The sequence below is a fragment of the Diceros bicornis genome, chromosome 2, assembly GCF_020826845.1.
Source record: "Diceros bicornis minor isolate mBicDic1 chromosome 2, mDicBic1.mat.cur, whole genome shotgun sequence".
NCBI lineage: Eukaryota > Metazoa > Chordata > Mammalia > Perissodactyla > Rhinocerotidae > Diceros > Diceros bicornis.
In genome coordinates, this window is record NC_080741.1 from 2,731,097 (window position 1) to 2,753,715 (window position 22,619).

General features: G+C 37.5%; 1 protein-coding gene across 14 annotated transcripts in view; it reads right to left on the minus strand.

Annotated features, from left to right (window-relative positions):
• Window positions 1-4,053: 4,053 nt before the first annotated feature.
• MBNL1 (muscleblind like splicing regulator 1) overlaps window positions 4,054-22,619 on the minus strand; it is a 196,187-nt gene continuing 177,621 nt past the window's right edge. For 11 of the 14 annotated variants that reach the window (XM_058550703.1, XM_058550659.1, XM_058550699.1 and 8 more), the window contains 6 exons: window positions 21,588-21,641; window positions 20,585-20,738; window positions 14,222-14,257; window positions 13,440-13,534; window positions 10,083-10,157; window positions 4,054-7,470 (listed from right to left, as the gene is read on the minus strand). In XM_058550703.1, the coding sequence (XP_058406686.1) occupies window positions 10,101-10,157; window positions 13,440-13,534; window positions 14,222-14,257; window positions 20,585-20,738; window positions 21,588-21,641 (396 nt within the window). In that variant the 3' untranslated portion in view covers window positions 4,054-7,470; window positions 10,083-10,100. The remainder of the gene's footprint in view (window positions 7,471-10,082; window positions 10,158-13,439; window positions 13,535-14,221; window positions 14,258-20,584; window positions 20,739-21,587; window positions 21,642-22,619) is intronic. The other 3 variants (XM_058550678.1, XM_058550672.1, XM_058550686.1) reach the window with 3 other exon arrangements.

Below are 22,619 nucleotides of genomic sequence, written 5' to 3' on the forward strand. Positions count from 1 at the left end.
ATCAGCACTTTTTAAAGATTCTCCAGGTAATTCCAATCTGCAGCAAAGTCTGGCAACCACTCAACGACCCTTCAAGGTAAATATTCTTGTTACTATTTCTATCTTATTAATGTGGAAACTGAGTCACAAAGAGGTGGAGTAACTTGCCAAGTTCGAAGAGCTGAAAATTCGAGACATGAATCCAGGTGGTCTGACTCCACAGCCCCTGGTCCTCGTCACGGCAGTGCCTCCCCAGTGCTTCAGTGCCATTTCTAATGACGGCTTTGATTTTTGTGAGTTTAAGGAAATTTTCAGTGCACATCTTAAAGATAAGCATTTTAGGAGGTTATACCCTATTCTTTCTATGGTTCGTTTCCTACCAGTGTCTGACATTGGTCTCCCTGGGCAGACCTATCTTTACCACGCACAAAGTCATCAAAACCAGCCCTTCTCTCTGCCCCAATTCCTACCTCCCACCCCGATGTCACCACGTATACTTATCTTTAGTGGCCACCCAAGGCCGCTTCTGGGAATTGGTCTCACTTGTGAAGGGAAGTGGCCCAGTGGTACAGCAAAGCAGAGGGGCACTGAGTTCTTCCTGTTACTGAGGCCCCGTGGGTGTCCCGATGTCCACTGCTCATTTGTTGGATGTCAGTTACTAAGGCTTCTAGTTCCTCACATGTCTTTCACCCTAAACCTAAGTCACGTTAGCCCCTGGGACGTCAGGGTCCAGGCGTTCCGCTTAGCTTTGCGGCTCTCACCGTGGGATGTTAGGCAAGAGGTTGTGACCTCCTGCCATTCTGAACGGGCTTTGGAGAGCCACTTGGCTAAATTGTTGGTTCTTTGGCACGTCATTGCTCTAAGTTTAAGTATGTTCTTCTTCTGCAGACGGCACACTTACTCCCAGACCTTCAGCACCACCATAGCTGCTGGTGTCCAAGTCCATTATGAACTGGGTGTTCTCCTGTGAGTGGATCCTACCTGCACGGGCAATCGGGGTCGGAGCTATCCTGGTCCAAGCCGTTGCCTTTCAGCCATGACTTGTGGGGTATAACTCAAAATTGGTAACAACTGTGTATCTAGTGCCAGAACAGATTTAGTAAGTGGGGCACCTGGGCCTGCGCAGTCAGGCCGACGTGGGACCCTCCTATGGAGAACGCCTTTTATTCCGAGGCTGCTTTTTTATTTCCTAGGAGATGTGCTCATGACCATGGCACAGGAGGTGGCTGAGACAGTTAAAATTTCCCTCCAGTGAAGCAGTGAAGTTGTGCCCCTTGCAGGGGAATCACACACAAGCAGTCCCCCACCCCCACCCCCGCAAGCTTCAGTTTAACTTGGCCTCTGACCTCTTCCACGTTCACGGTCAGGGATTCCACCCCAGGCCCCACGGAGAGGCAAATGTGACTGAGAGCGAAGGTTAGAATTTACAGAACAGTGTGGTGGCCCCCGGCCACCTGAATACACCTTCAGGTGTAGTCTTTATCTGTTAAAAAAGAAAGACTATGTTTTGTCATTATGAAACCCAGTTAGGGAGAAAGAAACTGATCACTCTTGCTTCACTAAATCGTTTCTGAAAGACCCAAACAGGTCGCTAATAGTAACAGATTTTAACATCTGTGTTCCAACTTGCCACTGCTCTTTTTTCCTAAAATGGTAAATTCAAGGGCAGGCTATATTTTTTTCCAGCTCCCAACATTTAATTAGCAAAAGAAAAATATTACATGAACAAAGAAAAACCTCAGGCAACTGAAGGGGAGAGAATTGAGGGTCAGATTCCCCAGGGGAAAAAAAGGGGTAGGCCCTGCGCCCTTGGTGGCCGCAGTCCCTGGAGGGGCGGGTAGGACAGGGCAGATGAGGATGGCCGAGGCTGACCCGTGTCCGGGCAAGAGCAGACAACTCTGAGGAAGTTGGGCAGCGAGGCTTGAGGAAGGCGAGCCCTGAGCGCCAGGCCCAGGACGGCCCCGGCACACATCCGGATTCTGCTGGTCTGGGCTTCAGAGCACATGGGACCCTCCAAGTCTCACAAACACACAATCCCAGGGTAGCTGCAGATTCACCACCCACCCCAAGCGCTGCTGGTGCCAAGGCCCCTCTAGGGCTGGCTGGCCCAATACGGTAGGAGTGGTGTGCTGGAGGCCGGCCACTGCTGTGCCGACAGATCAAGAGAACTCACAACAAATCCCTTGACATTTAAGTCTCTAAGTTTCACATTTTTGGACCTTTCCATGATGTTAATACAGTCGACTTTGAACATTTAAAGTAGATATGTTCTAGGCTTTCAAAAGTTTCCAAATTCTTGAACAATAACATAATATTTTCTCCAGAACATAGAGTACCTCAAACGAAGTGAGAGCCTCAGACTCATGCGAGAGTGGAGTAAAACAAGTAGAAAAATCACAAAATCTTGTTGCTGAGCGTCCCACAGGTTCACTTACATGTTAAGTGACTATTTCCCGTAGAAAAGAAGCTACTATTCCGGGACTGGCCCCGTGGCACAAGCGGTTAAGCGTGCGTGCTCTGCTGTGTGCTCTGCCGCTGGCGGCCCGGAGTTCTCAGGTTCGGATCCTGGGGATGCACCAACGCACCGCTTGGCAAGCCATGCTGTGGCAGCGTCCCATATAAAGTGGAGGAAGATGGGCACGGATGTTAGCCCAGGGCCAGTCTTCCTCGGCAAAAAAGGAGGAGGATTAGCAGATGTTAGCACAGGGCTGATCTTCCTCACAAAAAGAAAAAAGAAAGAAAAGAAGCTACTATTCAAAATTGTGCCTCAGTAAAATTATAGATCGTTCCATGTCACTGACCTTCTGGGTCATTCCAAAGTGTAAATTCCGTGAGCACCAAGGCTCTGCAATGAAATAACAGCTCTAGCAAATGATTTTATTCCCCAAATGAGAAAAAGGGAACTGACTTCTCAATGTCCCATCCTGTGAGCTGAGGACCCCTACTGGTCCCTGTGGCAACAACACCTTCTGAACAATAAGGATTGTCTGGAGAACGAAAAATATCTCAAACACCATTTTTCAGATGCATGGATATGCTGTTGTGACTAATAAAATACAGTTCCACTTAAAGTACTGAAAATGTTACAATGGCTTTTTGTTACTGTCATTTTTTTTCCATTAAAAGATATCCAAAATACTATCACTAATTGGAGAGAGCCAGATGTTTTGATGTTACTCAAAAGGGTTGTGAATCATCTCCATGGCAGTGACTCTCTTTTTGACAAGCAGCATCTCGAATAGTCGGCTCCACTGAGAACAACAGACATGTTCTGTAGACCTCAACCAGTAACAGAATTGTATTAATTACAAAAAATGCACTTATTTGTATTGCAATAAGGTTTAGGGAAAAAAGCATGACCTATAAAGGGGAATTTGCAGCCTTTGACAAAATACCAAGTGGCACAGTCACATAAAGTAGCACTAACTGATCAAATGAGAAAATATCTTCCTACTGGAAACTTGGGCTTTCACTGGCCATCGGTGGAAATTGCAACATGCAAGGCCACATGGGGTACGAGGCTTCACTTCAACCTAATTTTTAATTCACTGTTTAAAAAATTCACACACACACACACACACACATACTCAAGAGTGAGTTATGTCACGGCCTGGCTCAGCTGTGTGTGTGTGTAAACTCTGCTATTCCTCTGAATCAAGAGTTATCATTATTTCATTATTGAAATATTCTCTTAGATTGCCTGATTTCCAGTGCTAGTCTCCCAGGGCAGTCAGGCAAATAAAATTTCCATACTAGAAAGACAGGGATCTAGAATTCATAAGAGAATTTTTTTTCTTATAGTTTTCCTGCCCTACACCTAAAATAATATCAAACAGCACTTACCATGGCAGGGGAGAGGAGGGCAAGATTTTTCAGAAAACACTTGGCATAGGATGGCAATACATCATGATTCAGATTCTTACTCTCGGTATGAAAGGATAGTTTGTGAGAAAGACAGTGAACACCTTCTTTGCAATCAGGTAAAATTGGATCGTGAATTTTCATACCAATATGTTCATAAAGACAGACATGCATGAATACTTGAAATGCGCAAAAATAATTTACTCTTCAATCTCAGATACACACATATACTTAAGAAAGAGAAGTTTTATTAGGGCAATTTCACTTTATTTTTCCATACAGCAAAGTCAACTACTGCAGTAATAATAAAATAAGCATAAAACAAATTGCAGCCCAAGACAAAATACATAATTTTAAGCAACTACAAGCAGAAAGTAAGTTGTGATTACATAATAGTAAAACCAAGCACATCTGTCCTTTCAGCAGATGAAAGCCGTGGGTTGCTGAGAAGTGCAATATTGTAACCAGCTGGAGCAAGGCTGGCTACACTAATTCATACCACAAGTGCCTATTATCATATTTGCTGCTTTGAGTGCTTCTGAGTTGAAAATTAAAACCGTGAAATTTGAACTGTTTCATTTTTTCACCTGCTGAAAGAACAGGTTCCTACAGCAATTAAAAAACAATCACATAACAACTATAGCTACCGTGTGCTGTTTGGCTTGCCTGTTCATGGTTTAAATTTTGTGAAAGTCAATACTTGTTTTGAAGATTTGTGTGTGTGTGTGAACAACAGACCACTGAAATTGGCAGAAACTGATTTGAATAGTATATGTCCTTAGTATAGTTCTTTCTCTCTCTTTTTTTTCTTTGTTGAAGTTTTAAACATGCAGTAGTTTTGAAAAATGTAAGGAATATTTAATCCATGATTTCACCTTAATGGTTGAAGTACCTGCTATTTTTGGTAATGATCTTCAGGCAGAGTTGGCCCAATGGAGTTTTTGTCAGTCATGAGATCTTGGAAGGATGGCATATCTTTCCAGCTGAAAAAATCCTGGCAAACTACAAGCTGTCCACAAAAAGCAAAGCAACATGTTTGAAGGGGTTTGGAGTGCTAACTCTGTGCCACTTTTGTAAGCAATTTTGCTCAGTCTGTCATTTTATTAGCCTTAACAAAACTCCTTGTAATTATAGACGTTTTTATTCAAAATAAGATCTTACTATTATACAGGTTTCTCTCTTTTGACTATATACAGAAGTGCAAAAAGTCAACCTTCTCTCTAGACGTTCCACATGCTAAATTGCAGCATAATCAACCCTCAAGAGTTTGCACACACGCTAGAATTCTCATTACGTAAACCTTGAGTATTTGGATTATCAACAAAAAGTCCCTTGTTCTATTTATTGATTATGCAGCTTATTTATAACAAGGCCTGATATTCAGGGATTTCAAAAATATTAAACAATACTTTAACATTTGAAATGGATACAGTAGAAAATAAATTTTATTCTAATATCTAGGATCTAGATCTTCTTATAATAACTAATTACAAACAAAATAAATCATCAAAATATTACTCAATTGTCTGCCAGGATTGTTGCCATAGCAACAACTTAACTTCTTACTTAGCAATGATTATATATTTATAAGATATCCATAGAAAAGATCTTTGTTCTTTTAATGAAAACTAGACAAGAACTAACAATGACTGACATTCTTACACTTTAATATTAAATCAGTAAAATATAAATCATTTAGTTAACAATAATACGAATATTCATATGACACTACATGTAATCAAAACTGAGTATGTTATGAAGGAAAAACTACTTTAATTTTTTTGTGTGTTTTGAAAAATTCATCGGTAAAATCTAATAAAACAAGAGTCTATAAACTGAAATGGTATTCAATTGTTAATAGAAAATGAAATCTAATAAATGTAGGAAATGAAAAACTACATTTTAACAAGAAAAATAAGTAATATTCTATAATGTAACTAACTACAATAACATGTGAAGTCACCATTACTCTCTTAAACACGATTGAAATTACATTGGTATGGGTTCCAACCCGTAATGTAATAATCTAAGGCTTTAATAGATGTACAGTACAATCGGTGAGATCAACACATCAGTCTTATATTAGAAAGCATCTCTCTCAAGCATAAAAACTTGCGGTAAACTTGGGAGTATGGACGGTTCTATAACTGAACCTTCGCTTCTCCCATTCCACACTGTGACTACCAGTGACCTGGCCCCGACTTCAGCAATTTTTAGAACCGCTGAACAGAGCAAAAATACCCTTTACTAGCTGCGACATCCAAACCACAGAAAAGGAATTCCTTTGGATGAATCCATTCTTAAAAACTGAATGCACATCTATTTTTTTTTTAATTTTGTAAAAGGCTTTCTAAGGCTATAAGCAGTTAATCTGAACAAAACAAAACAAAACAAATCACATATAAAATTCACCCATGTACTTAACCCACCCGATCACTAGGTTAATTAAACATTTCCCATTTTCATGTTTTGGTTTATCATGCATCTGATGACAGTGCTGCTTTCTTCTTTGTTTAGAGTCACTATTTTAAATGTGACTGTGATGAAGCATTTAAGCAAATGTGAAACCATTTTTGCAAAGCATTTATAGTCTTTTGACTTTTGACAGAGCTATAAATAGAAGCAAAATAATTTCCTCATTTTTTTTGTTATCGTGTCTCAGAAATGGCATATCCCTTTTGAATAACATGTTATACAGTATAGTATGCATAAATATTACACTACAATGCATTAAAATAATTTTATATATATATCTATTATATATATCTCCAGTATGTGTGAGTTTATCTGTCTCGAGAGAGTCGGTGTTGTGCTGTCTATTGTTACTGTAAAGTTAAATTGGCCATTTCTGAGACAGCTTTGGTTTCAAAAAAAAAAAAAAGAATGGTGCCCTTTGACTGATTAGTACTAGCGAATAAGCAACAAAATGTGGCTCTGAAAACAATAACACTGAAGAAATAATACTCTAATTTGATGTACAGTCTATGGCACTTCATGAGAATCCTTAACAACATGGTACTTAAAGCCATGATGTGCTTTAAAAGATACACAGTTGTGGTTTTGCTTGGCACATTCATCTCTGTCAGATCCCTCCCTCACCACATCTTAAAATCTATTACATTAAAAATATTACTCTTAAACAAAAATGACTGTGCATGCACGCTCTCATCTATAATGGCAATTTTAAATACAAGGTGCACCTTTGTTATTTGTAAACCTTGAAAGAAATAAACTTATTTTTAAAAAATTATATCTTGGTCTACAGACGTACCAATACATAATAGAGTCATGGTTACACCATAGTCTGTCTTTTCAAGATGGCATGAATATATAGGAAACTAATTAGGTATGCATATCTTAATGCATAACTCTGTGCTAGAAAAGAAAGACAATGCTGTTCTTGTAGACAGGAATATCACCTCAGCACAAACATCAATTAAATGTACAAAGTGTATAGGCAACAGTGTGCAGTGGGCTCCGTGTTGTCTTGTCTTCTGGTCAACATGCAATATGGGGATGTCTCGTGGCTGAAGGGCTTGTGTGTGTGTTGCTTGACGGTATATACAATATGGCTAATGACCTCGTCCTTTACTCTAACCAAGCACACTGTCTTTTCCTCTTTAGTACGATCTACAAAGGAAAAAGAGAGAATCCTTGTTAAAACGGACAATATCTAAAAAGAGTTTCCAATACACATTCAATACGAAAATTGTATTTCTTGATTTAAAGTGTGAGCACACGTATGGTACCATATCTTCCTACAAAACCAAAAACCCTTCACATGTACCAATGGATCCAAATTAGTTATTATCTCTATGAGAACGAAATCACATGCACAGCTTAATAAAATTGTAGACTCTGCTCAAATATCATCCAATACTAAGCGAACAGCACAGAACCCACGTGCAGAACCTAGGGCCACAATATAGCACGGCCTTCTTCAGCACCATCGTCGTGGGGCAGAATTTAAACTCACTTTCTTCTCTTCTAAAGTTCAGCGGCTTTCCAGAGTAATGATCTGGCCTATAAAACTAAAATCCATGCAACAATAAGTCCTATTAAACATGATTCACTATATTTGGCTGCTTGATTAGGACAGTATGCCTTTGGGGAAAAAAAACAATGACACTTTAAGTGATTGTTTTGGATAATTTAAGTTAGGGTTTTTTTTTTTTCCCTAAAGCCAAGAAAAATAAAAATGGTTCCTTATGCTCCTGAGGAATTAAGGTTGAATGGATACTACAATGTGCTTGTGAATTAATAGTTCTAGTTTTTACAGGAAATTTGTTCTCATCAGAGGATCTTTACATATTAAAAGAATGCTTTAGAATAAATACAATCTTGAGATGGAAAGAAATCACCATTTTGCTGCATCAAAAATCTGTTTAAATATTGCAACTCCTCACGAAAATGAGCAAGCATTTGTTAAACAGAACACGAAGAGCCTAAGCTTCAATACAGACAAACTCGCTGGTTTGCTATTGATGGGCTTATGGCCATTTGGTCTCTTTTTTTCAACCTGGATTGCTGCTAGGAAACAGAACATAGTTACTTGTACACATACCAAATATACCCAATTGATCATCAAAGCTTGAAACAGATTTTTTTTAAACACGTCAAAAGGGATACTCTTCTTCCAAACCTACATGCTATGAAGCAATGTGCTTATTCAAAAATGTGGAGAGTGTTCAGATAATGAACCTCACTATCAGAACTGCATTGAGAGAGCTTACGAAATAGACAAAAATCAGTGTCACTGATTTAACTCATGATTGCAGTGTGTCTTTGACAGCACTTCGCAGATCGAGTCTATCGTTTCTTTCTTACATGGCTCTCAAATTCCAGCTGTCCTCTCCTCCTGCAGCGCTCCACTCTGTCCAGCTCCTGCTGTGGATGCATCACAAGGCCTCTGGCAGGTGCTCTGCCACCACCTCCTGACTCGACATACTGTCCCTTCCTCTATGAGGCCCTCACTCCTCCCTCCTCTCTAGAACAACCCCCCTTGTCCAAACTCACTAATTCTCTGATTCTGTTGGGAAAAGTTTGTCCTTCATCTTTGCTCCAAAAGAAATTTGTTCAAACTTCTCTAATTTTAATATAGTGTGCTGAAATTTACATCTTCATCTCATTGTCTATTCATCTTTATCTCATTGACATGGTAACTAACACACAGTAGCACTAAAAAATCATTTTTAACTGTCTTCATGAAGAAATAAAGGAATGCAGGGAAGCAACAAAGAATGATCGCCCACCTTATTTGCCCGGTTCAGTTTTAAATGTTATTTTAAACATATTAAATTATATATATTATATATATAAAGTATAAAAATAAGTACCTAATATACTTCTGAGCACACATGTTAACCTGAATGCATGCATATTGAATAAAACATATCCTCTAAGGATGAAAAATGGCCACCTTTGCAAATACCTAAGTCAACGTGTCTGAAGGCAAACCACAAGACTTTCAAACCATTTTTGAGCAATGGCAACATTTTCAGAATTATGTGATCCTCCTCGGTGACCATCGTGAAGTACCTGAAGCTCATCTGGAGACGTAGATGTGTGTGTGTGCATAGACATGAGGGTGTGTATATATTTATTTAAAGTCAGACTCTTTACATTCTAATGATGCTGTGTGTGGTAAAGCATGGGGTAAGGTGGGGACACATTCTCATTCGCGATTTAGCAAAAAGATTAAAAAATAAAATAAATGATGATCTTCACCAGGGATCAGCAAACTACTGCCTGTGAGCCAAATTTGGCCTGCTGCCTATTTTTGTAAATAAAGTTTTATTGGCACACAGCCACACCCCTTCATTTACATATTGTCTCCAATGCTTTCATGCTATAAGGGCAGAGTTGAGTAGCTACAGCAGAAATCATGTGGCCCACACAGCCAAAAATATTTGCTATCTGGTCTGTTAAGAAAAAGTTTGCCAATCCCTGATCAACACCTTCTAGGTAGTTTTCAGTCATATTTTTTCTTCATGCTTGTGTTTATTTCTAATATGAAGAGAAAACAAAATTTCTTTTTCCCTAAGTACTATGTAAATTTAAGTGATATTAACATATTTATTATAAATTTATATAAAATTCCTCATAACCCATCTAAGATAAAAATGTGAACTCTATACAAATATTTTTGCCAAAATTTCGCAAAATTTTCTTAAGTGCATTACAAAATTATTATTTAAAAAAAACACCACGAATAGACACTATATATTACATAACAAACTTACTGTTTAGTGATGAAAATTCTACATCTGGGTAACATACTTGTGGCTAGTCAGATGTTCGGCAGATATTATGGGTATCTAGCAAATAAAAAATTATTTAATGAATGATCCATGCAAGCAAGCCAACAACCAAGAGATGAAAACACTTTAATATTAAAATTTTTAAGAAAAGTGAAATTCAGCTGTGAGGTGATAGTCCTTATCTGGTCAACACAACAGTAAGTTAATGTAAACTTAAGGCCAAAGTAGCAACTCATTTTTTAAAATCTTTGTGTTAAATACTATTCTATAAATGTTATCAGTTTTTAGGAAGTAAGAGAAGTAAAACTATCAAAAATTCATGCAGAGCAGTAATTGAAAGAAGCCCTTTTTGTTGGCCTACACACACACACACACACACCTATGGTTTCAGTTATTCAGCAATTCAGAATCAAAGTAGCAAAGGTCTTGTCTATTTTTGTGCAACCAATTTCTAACATTTTCCTTCAACTTATGATGGTGTCTAACTTGTTTTCCAAATTAAAAATACCAGGTAAGAATTACAAAGGAGTATTTCAAAAGAACCAGATAAGAGCATAAGTTTACTTCGGAACATATTTCTGAATCCTGATTGCACATTTTATTGTATTTTAAATGGGCAAGAGAATTTAAAAACGTGAGAGAAAATACAATAAGAAACCCATAGAGAGGTGACTTATTTCAATAGTCCCCAAAGCCAAGAACTTCCGACTTGTAGCCTGATTCTCCTCCCACCTGGAATGACGGCTGCTACCCTGGGAGAGGCAGCACAACGGAGGAAGCCCATAGGAGGACTGAAAGCATGGTTCTCGAACTAGTGATCCGCTCCCTCGCTGTGTAACCTCGAGCAAAGCGCTTAATTACTCATAAGTTTCTTCACCTACAAAATGCGCTAATCCCATTTCAGCAAGGTTGATGGGAGAACAGTGAAATCACAACCATGAAGGCATTGTGTCGTCGTTGTTTCAATTTAGGTGTCCTAGACTAATTCAGCGTATCACAATCCTCGGTCTGGAGTGTAAATTAATATGTCTCTATTTTATTTCCATTTCTCAGCTGACATCTTTACACAATTTTACAGCATTGGCAAATGGCACGAAAACGTGCTCCAAGCATAATGAAGCTTCTCATACCATTTTTCCTGCTGCTGCAGGACAGGATGTTGCACCCAACAGTGTAGAAGCATCAAGGATGGGGCTGTCGAAACATACCAAGGACCTTCAACACCACTCGATGCAGATGAAGGGCCAGCTATAAACTTCTGCATGCATGCAGGCTGCATTTTGTGGCATCAGCTAGTTCCAGCATTGCTAATGTACTGTAGGCATATACATATGCATGTATATGCAGATATAATATATGTGTGTATATATATATCCATTCCGTTTTCTTTCTTTTGGTTGTAAAACAGTATGAAGACCCAAGATTATGCATGAAATGGTCACAGCACAATGCAAAAAGTAAAGTGTCCCCTACAACCCAAGTGGCCAAGGGCACGTTGAAATTTGCTTTGCTATAGTTCTGCTTACACCAGCAATTCTACAGTCATACGTGGTACACACAAGAGAGTTCAGCATCATTGATCTGCACCATAAATGGGCTGCATTGAATCCATTAAGAAATTTCTGCCATAGATTACTTACTATCATGCCACATATGCACAATCTAGCATTCTTGTAAATGAGTCTGATGTGTTAGCATAAATCGAGGGCTATTTTGACAAGCTTTGGAAAAACTACTGATTCTTTGCCAAGAAATGTTTAAAGCCTGTCTGAAACTTTAAAACGCATCCATTTGGCATGCTGCTTTTGAAAGTTTTTAATGGCTATACTAATAGCTTACAATTCTTCTTCAACAGTACATGGTGTATTGTAGAAACAAGGGTGGCTACTTCTCGTAGCCATAACTACAAATTCAGACGACGCTTAATTGGTCTTCTCTTCCCAAGGGGTGACATGTTGATACTGGCTCTTTGAGATTCATTTGGCTACTTTTAACCTTAGCCTGTGGGTTATTTGAAATTTGATTTGGTTCTAAATTTTTTTATATGCTATTAACCCTATTGAAATTTGCTTTCATAAAAAACATATCTATATATTCAAGCTGAAACCTACTTTACATAAGTTTGACTTTGAGGCAACCAGTATTTTCTAGAACACAATTTTAAATAGAATCAGAAAATGCTGGTTGAGGGCCGGCCCCGTGGCTTAGCGGTTAAGTGCATGTGCTCCACTACTGGCGGCCTGGGTTTGGATCCCGGGCATGCACCGCCGCACCGCTTCTCCGGCCATGCGGAGGCCGCGTCCCACATACAGCAACTAGAAAGATGTGCAACTATGACATACAACTATCTACCGGGGCTTTGGGGAAAAAAAAAGGAGGAGGATTGGCAATAGATGTTAGCTCAGGGCCGGTCTTCCTCAGCAAAAAGAGGAGGATTAGCATGGATGTTAGCTCAGGGCTGATCTTCCTCACAAAAAAAAAAAAAAAGAAAGAAAAGAAAATGCTGGTTGAATCAACGTGAATTTTTAAATATTAAATATTTTAATATTCATTTTATTTTAGATAGTCCCTCTTGTACATCATAAAATTTAAATTTCTGAAACAGATTCCTTTTACTTAAAAGTATCCTGTGTAATTGTTACTCCATAAAGTTGCATGGAACACAGAATGGCTCAATTTTCCATATTTGATGTCTTTTTTTTTTTTTCTTTATAACTCTCCCACATATATGCTGGATAATTTTAGAAACAAGAACACAGGATTTTTTTTTTTCCACTTAAAGCACTGAGAATCAAAACTTTGACACAAATTTAACTTATTTTGAATATGCAATCTGCTTATCAAAGAAGCAAAACTAGAATGAATTTATAACAAACTCTATTTACAAGAGTGGTCATTTGTGGCATATTTAACACATTTAAATACTTTGCTTTTAATTAAGAATTTAGGCAAGAACAGAGAAATTGTATATACCAAATGTTTATTATAATAAAAACCATAAAATTACCTACATTTTTGACTGGTCGAAACACCTGCAGTATTGGTTGAGACCAAATGAGAATTGCTTGTGTAAATATCATTTTAGTAGCTTCAGAAATGGAGCTGCGACAACTCTTGAGCACTGATAAATGGCATAAAAGCATTCTGCTGCTCATCATAGAGAGAATGTGTAGGCCAACAAGAGGCATCTTTGAACCCCATGCTATTAAAGCACCCTTGACAGCCCTCACGGACACGCGGTTCCCACCGACCTCGGCGGGAAATCCACGTGTGTAAGGGCTGTTGGCTTGAGCCCTATTAGAGTTGGTCTTTAAGAAACAAAGCTGTAAATTAGCAAACCTGGTTGGCTGTGGCTGTTGCAGCGAAGGGAACACTTGTGGCAGACGTTGTTGCTGCGGACACAGTGGCTGGCGTAGCACCGTGCACCATGGGAACTTTCGGAGGGAGAATCATATAAGCAAACATACAGAAGAGTGTAGCAATATGGAAACCATGGCAACATGGAGAAGATAACCGGGCATGGTATTTATCACAGCAATAAGCCAGGTGACGGGACATCATCACCAGCAAGTGACATGCAACCACAGCGCAAAGCAGGACAACATTCCAGGGAGAGAAGGGGAAGAGGGATGAAAGAGAAAAAAAAGGGGAAAAAAAGCTTGTTACCATCAAATCAAGAAAATTGACACAAACAGGCTTAATTTGCTAAGTCAAAAACAAGAATTTTATATAGTGTTCATAGTCAGACATTCAAAATCTAAGTCAAAATACAGGTATTTACTTCAAATATACAGTTATCTGTTTGAATGAAAGTATTTTTTCTTATTTACTATTATAAAAATATACAATATATTACTTTTATGAGATAGATTTTTTTTTTACACACCAGAACTCATAGTCCAATCAAAATCCACCAAAGGTGACTGAAGGAAACTTGTGTGTAAAGAAAACGTTTATGTGAGTCCATGTCAATTAAACAGAAAATGGCATTTAATTGACAGGTGTTAGTAAAGGGAAATGGACTTGCCCAATAGAGATACGTTAAACTGAGCAGTGGATTTTGAGGGGCTGTGAGGCGCACCATAGGTTTAAGATAATCAAGAAACAAAGCTGGCACCTACCAACACTTGTAGCGGGTGTCATGCACAATATTGAGCCTGCCCATCATGCATTGCAACAGGAAGGTGGATTTGAAAAGGGAAAAGAATTAAAACATCCCATCACACGTGTAATTAGGAAATTCATTTGAACAAAGAAGAAAAATTGTTATTATGGGAACAGTGGCATGTAACTGTCAGCACAATCAAATCATACACTAGCACAGTGATCAATTAGAACCAGTCTCAGTGAAGAATCAAAGCCAGTTTAACTGTGTGCTGGTACACTGTCTTTCTCCTAACTGCCGCCTATAAATAAAAGTATTTTGGAGAAAATTTAAACCTGCTTAATTCTTTTAAAAATAATATTGTAATTTGTTTTGTTTTAATCTGGTTACTAGCCATCTGGCGGCTTTGCTATTTCTGACTTTAACATATGAATCTATTAACATTTTCTTTATACTGAGCACATGATAAATAATTTGACAATTTTTTTATTATTAAAATGCTAAATAATTCAAAGCACAAAACTGACTTAACAATGTAATGAAACCAATACATTCATTTTCATTCCCTTGGTTTTATTTCCCTGTTCTCTGTGGCAGCAACCACACATACATGAAGGGGTTGTGATCATCCATACAGGAACGTTATTTGGGGGGATACCAAGCAATAAATGATGCTTAAAGAGAAAGTGAAACTTCTGCATTGCCCTAGTTTGGAATTTAAATGTAGGGAAATATTTAGAGGGGATATACTTTCTTATAAGTCTCGAGTTGTTTTACTTAGTAGGTATCTTGGAAAACAGACTGGCTTTCATTGCTGGTTTAGACCCTCAGGACTTCTCGGAATAGCAAACATTCTACAAAATTTCACATACAAAAAAACTGTTAATTAGACTTCAATAAAAAACCTGAATGGGAGATAATGAAGACACACATCGCATATGGGGTGTTAGCACTGACGTTCACAATTGTTCGACCACGATGTTAAAATAAATGTTACATATGTAGTCCCTGTTCTCTTTGACATATAAACATTGAAAAATCTAATTTATTTTCCAAGTACAGGGCACTTTCCCACATACAGAACTACTTTTCTTTCTATGAGATTATTTTAGACTTCTAGGTTTTAAAATATCAAATGATTTTATATTTCTATCTAAATCTTGGCACATCCTATTTAACTACTAGCAGCATCTGGGATGAACATTTGTTAGAAAAATATCTGCCAATTGAGTCTTGTGAGAGATGGCCCTACAAACAAAGCTGCTGTTGAGAAACACGGGATACTTAACTGGCATCCCTGTAGGAGCTGCAATTAGACGTTGGGCACGAGATCAGTGATTAAACTCGGTGATGGAGCCAGGGAAGCATCCTCCCAGGTGGAGTGGTACTACACTGACAGGCATTATCTAAGACACTTGAAGACCTCTGTCATTTGCTACGACTACTGAGTCAAAGACTTGTGAAAGACAAGCACAAAAAGAAACCAGTAATAACAAAGACATTAATTTGAGACAGTAGAGCAAGCAAAATTTAATCCTGGTCTAGATCCTGGGAAATTATTATCCTCTAATGGTAGGGCAGGAGGACTGGGAAAGAGAGGATGAAAAAGTGAATGAAAAAAATCAGGTGGTATTCAAGGAATATTAAAGCCAGTTTAAATATTGTACGGATTAAATATTGTACTTTAAATTTATTATTATTATGCTGCAATTTGTCTATTATATTTCATCCCATGCATACTTAAGCCTGCACATGCTGAAAATGAGTTAACCTATTCCTACCTCTCTAAAACCCTAAAGCTCTCATGATTTGACTTTTAGTTTGAGTTATCTTCCTCATTACCATTATAACCAATGCACACAGTTTGGAAAGGGATTTGCAGCAAATAAACATAAGGCAGCAATGAAAATACTAGCCAGGGTGCAGTAACTCACAAATATGAAGACATAATGCTGTAGGACCCACTTACCAGTAAGAAAAATCACTTTTGAAATGACCATAATATCCATTTTTACATAAAATGGGTTGATTTACTAATAATGACGTGCAAAGAGCCAATTTAAAATTTTTTCCTCGATTTTCAGCACAAGGCAAAATTTGTATTTGTCAATTTGAAATTTCCCCTATGAATATATTTGCATAGCAGAATTGTGTGTTTCTGAGGGATGCATTATCTTAATTACACGACTTCTTAAATTATATTTTTAATCGATCTTTATGAAGATGCAGGAAAAGCAACTAGGAAGGTAATTTACACAGGAGATGTATGCAGAGTTAAAATTACTTCAAGGAGAACGGAAAGAAGTAGAAGAGAGAAAAGATTCTAATGGAGGTTAGTTTGGTTGGAGGTTGAATTTGGCTGTGATACTTCAAGCCTATTTAGGTATATTATGATAAGAAGTATAAAGCTGACTTAAGGTCTCTCAAAAATAATTTATATCTTTTAGGACTAAAAGTTCACAATCAATTGAATTATTCTCAAAATTGATATCCAAAGAAGCAACAGCTTCCTGTAATTTATTTCTGTTTCTATTCAATCCATTGTCTACTCTATTACACTACTGAATTCAAGAAATAACAAATAAAACTCAGTGCTTACTACATTCCAGGCTTTATTCTAAACTCTGAGACTTGCCTGCCTGTTGCCCTTGAAGCCAACCTTTTGGGGTTGTTGTGAGAAAAAAATGAGACAATGTATATAGAGCACCCAGTGCAGCATTGCACAGAGGAAACACTCGATAAAAGGTAGCCCTTTGGAACAGAATGTGGGAAACAACTTGGCCTCAGGCAATAGGGAGTGTGGGGCTTAGAGTTGGAGACTAGGTACCCTTTCTAAAGGATTTACATTTTGTTTTATTTAAACATCCTTAGACAAATATTTATGGATTCTAGATTTAGCCCGTGGGTCATAAGTTTGCAATCCCTAGTGTAAATACTTGTACACCATGTGGCATACAATAAAGGTTTGTTGATTGAATGAATGGAAAGATGGAGAGAGGGATGGATGAATGGATTGGATGGATGAATAGAAAACAGGGAAGGATAGAGGAAGAGAGGAAGGAAAGGAGGGAGGGAGAGAGGGAAGGATAGACAGATGGTTGGAAGGATGGACGGATAAATGGATAGATGGAAGGATGCATGCATGGATGGATGATGGATAGATGGGTGGATGACACATAAGTCCAACTTTGTTCTTAAAAGTTATGGTATATAGTAATTCTTCTTAGCTAGCTAGCTGGCTTGCCACTGAACCATGATCTTTTGCCAGCAACCTAGCCTGTATACATAGTCACCTGCTCTAGGGATGTACCCTACTATGCTTCACTGTAATTGCAAAAAATAGACCTACATATCTCGGAAGTTATTACTGAAGTAACAGACTACAGAGCTCTAAAACTCTAAGCTACAAAAAATAAATGACTTCCATTTTCTTTTCAGTTCCAATAAAGCCTTCAGAATATACCTTCCAAATGATTATACTGTAGTCAGATGGAATGCTCTGATCATATAATTCTTCTGTATGTCTGCAGAATCACCTAGACTTTGGAAAATGAACTTCCTTTTCTCCCAGGTATTATACATGAGATTACATATGAATTTGTGGTAGGATGGATTTCCTGTAGCTCTCAAAATGTATTTTAAAAAATTGGATTAGCTGACAAAATTTAAAAATTGAGAAACTTCACGTAGAAACATCCGAATGTCCAGAACATCTGGGAAAAAATCATAAGATCTGGCAGCACTGGACATCAGGGCCACTGCATTAAGTTGTGTAGGTTTGCACAGTCAACTCTGGGAGGCATAGACACAACCACCCCTCGTCACATAGACTATGATGTAAATGGAGCCACAAAGGGTGTGCAGTGCACACAGCAGGTACAACCTCCCAGGCAACAGAAGTCTAAGTCTGAACACTGGCTGTCCCCTTTAGGTTGGGCCTTGCTCCCCAGGGCCTCCCCGACACCCCCAGCTCCTAATTTATTTCTTGCCTCACTTGGTGTTTTCTGCCTGGCCCCTAAGGCCTCTGAGTTTACATTCTCTGCATTAGATTTCTTCCCTCCCTGGCTGTCTGACAAAGTGGTTTGGCAGAGGTAAAGATGGGCTATTTTAACCTTTTAATGTCATAGGACCAGTTTTTGTGCACACAGGCACAGATGACAAATAATGAAAGTAGTTTTAAAGAATGATGGAGGCAGTCCCTACCTCTGATTATGTGACTAATTAACCTACAGGTTAACCTACGGCTTAAGACCTTTAAAACTGGGTTACAAATAAATGTTATTTTATATTACTATTGCAATAATTTCACATCATATCAATTACAAATATTAAGAATAGAACATCTCTGATGCAAAATTCGTGATAAAAATGCAAATATATCGTAAATTTTCAGCATATTTGAATGTATTGTGGCACATTTTACTTAAATTATCAATGCTTAGTTTCTAAAACAGAGAGAGAGTGTGATTCTGATTTGTGAATGTGTTTATTTTTTTCCCTGACTTGATCCTTATTTAGCATCTTTTCCTCTGTCCTATCTACAGACTAAAAGCCATTCTAGGGAGAGACTATTGTCATAAATAAGGGTCATACACATCATGCAATCACTGGTTATACTTATTTAGAAAAGTCTTTAGTTGGTTTTTTTTTTTTTTTTTAAAGTCTTTAGTCATTTGAATGCTGTTGGAGAAACTAATGCCAAACCCATTTGGTAAGACAGATTATTTTAGGTTTCTTTAAGTAATATATGGAAGAAGTTAGATTTGTTTTTATTTTTAGATTTTAAATAGGAAAACTGTCATTTCTAATGGTAATGTTTTATTCAATGAAATATATTGACAAAAATAATTTTTAATTTCTTCAAAGAAATTATGGTAGTTATCTGCACTCCCTTGAAACTTTGTCTAGTGATCTGACTATAGAAAAACTGAGAGATTATTTGTTAGAGAAGATAAATCTAGGGGCATGGCAATTTATACAAAACCAAAAAGATTAATTTCTGGAAATCTCTGAAAAACTATATATGTCGAGAAGAAAGTTTTAATCTTACAAAACATAAGAGAAATGTGATTTTTCCCTCAGAATGCAACAAATACCCTACAGATCAAAATGATTCCATTTTTATTCTGAAATGTACAAACTGCAACTTGGATAGATGTTATTTCTTGAGTACAAATATCATTTTATCCATGGTGCCTGGGGCATAGGCTACTTCAATTAGTGGAATATTCTAGTTCATTGACTGTTACTACATATTCTACATATCAATGGCCACTTTTCAAAGATGCACTGTATAAAAGGTTGTGCTTAACAGTAAAAACTAAAAACTAATTTGAATGTCATTTACTCTTTTGTTTATTATTCAAAAATAAATGATCACATTACCTCGTGGCATTATGAACCTAAGGCACTATAAATACTGTCAATATTTATAGTATACTAAAGGGGCTGGATCTTTGACATACGTACCTAGTCATTAATTTATTAATTTAATTAATAAAATAAAATTATTTTATTAAATAAATCTCTGAACCTATGGTAATTTTTTTTAGAAAGGTTAAGAGGTAAAGAGGAAAATGGGATTAGAGTCTCTGATTAGTTGATTACAAGGAATTTAATACAAGGAGATTATCAGGAGTTTAATATGTATTTTCTGAAGTAAATAGTGAGGAAAAATAATAAATTTCCAGGTAATTAAATGACTGATTAGCTTATGTTTTTAAATTTTATAACCTTGTGGATAGTTCTAGAGTATGTTTATGTGACTGGGTTGAAATCAACGGAAACCACAAATGTATAACTCAATGATAAATGTAAATTCACTGGACACTTAGGGCTATTTCCGTATTACCTCAGGAGCAGTAATGATTTTAAGCAATGTACTGATTGGTACCAAGAAGAGCATTTTTAAGAGCTCTAGAACACAGTCAGTTTTTTATTCTCCACCTTGAAAACAAAAAGGCTGAAAAATAAAAAAAATCAAAGCTGAAAGTGTCATTTCATGTAATTCAAATTAACTCTATGAAATTTGAAGGCAAAAGGGTCTTACAGCAGGAAAGTGTCATAAAATAGCTTGACAGACATATAACAGTGTGGAGGAAAGAGAAAAAAAAGAAGAGAACTATATTCCAATTCCAAATTACACAAACAAAAGTAAATATATAAAACGTCACTGATCTTTCATCCATTTTTCATTAAGGTAAAAATCTTAGGTTTTAAGCAAAACTGCATGAGATGTCTCAGTGAGTTCCCGCTAATGACAACCTTACCTTCCACCTGATCTATGACTGACAAGGAACTGGGGCGGGGCTTATCTGCTCTACCAGAGAACTCTACCTGGACCATCAGATGCACCTATCAGCAAACTCAGACCCCTTACCTGGTGGGAGAAACGCTGTATGCTGCTGTAACTGCATGTTGGCTAGAGCCTGTTGGTACTGGAAAATACCAGTGTTAAAGACTGCGGTGGCACCGTTGGTTTTTTCAAGAGCAGGCCTCTTTGGTAATGGGGGAAGTACAGCTTGAGGAATTCCCTGTTTAGTGAACGAGTATAAAAAACAAATACCAGTAAAAAGAGAAAAAGAAAAAAGAAAAATCAGTTGAAGGCTAAAATTGTTAGGAAGCATGAGCAAGCAGCAGAGCACTTAACTACCCGAGGGGAAAAAAAAATCCAAAAGACAAAAAATTAAAGGAAAAAAAAAGGCAAGATAAAAGCTTTAAAGGAAGCATTATTTTTGTCCAAAAAAAAAAAAAAAAAAAACCCACTAGTACAAGAGCATGTTATAATGTGTTAAAGTGTTTTAAGTCCCATAATGCTTCAGGCTTTCTGTGAGAAGCCACTGATGTGGGCAAAGAAGAGAAGCCGCGCAGCGCGCTCCAGGAGGATCCACAAGGATGAGTCATGTTAATAGTTAATCGTACAGAGTGACTGAAACAGTAAAATAAAAACGCACCCCCTCTGCTCCTCCCCCATCTACCTAGACATGCAATGTCCCCGGGCATGCAAGTTTTTTTTTCTTAAACACTAAATATTAAAAAGTAAATAATTCTATCATTAAAGCCATGCTAACCAAACAGGTACATAAATATACAGTCAAAAATACATTTTTAATGTCCTTAAAGTATTTCATTAGAACGTTCTACAATGTAGTTAAACTGAATGTGGACTGCCGGGCTTTCGGACTCTCTCATGTACGATGTCCATCCAGGTACTTATATTACAGTCTTTCCACCAATTTTGTCAGGAAACCACACTCAGTTTTTCATTGTACTTTACAACTTTATAACAGAAAAAGGAATATATACTTTAAAACCGATAAAAAAAAAAACTTGTATCTACAATAAAGCTACATGCCAAGCTAAAAGGTGAAAGGTCATAGTACCAGGTCAAAGGTTGCCTCGAGGGGTCGCTTCAGTGATTTGACAGCCGACTGAGTCTTAATTAGCAGGCAGCGAGCACATGATGGCAATGGGCCAGTGGGGTTCAAGCGCATTAACATAAACAGCAAGCAGAGGTGCATCATGGGGGCAGCAGTGCATTTTGGGTAGGTGAGAAAAAACAAATAAAAAAACAAATCATCGGAATGCCATATACAACGAATAACAAGACTAAGCATGCACAATAAGGGCACTACTGAGTTGTTACGGGGAGGATAACTCCTCTTCGTAGTTAATTACAAACAAGATACTCTAACAGAAAAAAAAAAGAGTGAAAAGGAGAGGAGGAGAGAGTCTGCCTTCTGTATTTTTGCTCAAGTATCCATAAACAAACACAGAAAAGACCTCTCTCGCGAGTATGGCACTGTGCTGTGAAATGCCACACAGTGTTCTTTTATGACTATTTTAATGATTAAGTCATATATTTATGTAAAAAAAGGACAACATTAAAACAGCTAAGCAAAGAACAAAGAATGGACTCATTAAAATCAGCTACTAGATCCCATTAAAATTTACCTTAAGAATATAGTTTCGTATCTGTTCTAAATGATCCAATTTCTAACTCCCCGAGATCTGCTGTCTTTCTCCTTTCTATATAATGGCATAGTCAAGCTTCTCCAGTTTTACAAGTGCGTTTATGCCACAATAATATTTAAGACAATCTAGATAGCATACTGTTCAAAATCTTGTAGCTAATTCTAAAAAGAATTTTGTTGAAGCAATTCTCCTAAAAAGTTCCAGATTATGTTATTGTTAAAAGCAAGATATATGTAGAAAAGAGCCTCGATGTGCAAAAAAACACACCGAAGGGAAACAATGGCTGATTAGATGGCACACAGAAATAAGAGGACCGAAAATGGCAACATCGTTAAATCGAAAAGGAGACAGGTGTTCTTTACAAAGCAGAAATTTCAGAAACCCTCTATCCAGAATAAGACAGGGCATTCAGAGTTAGGCCAAGGGTGGAGCAATCTGAC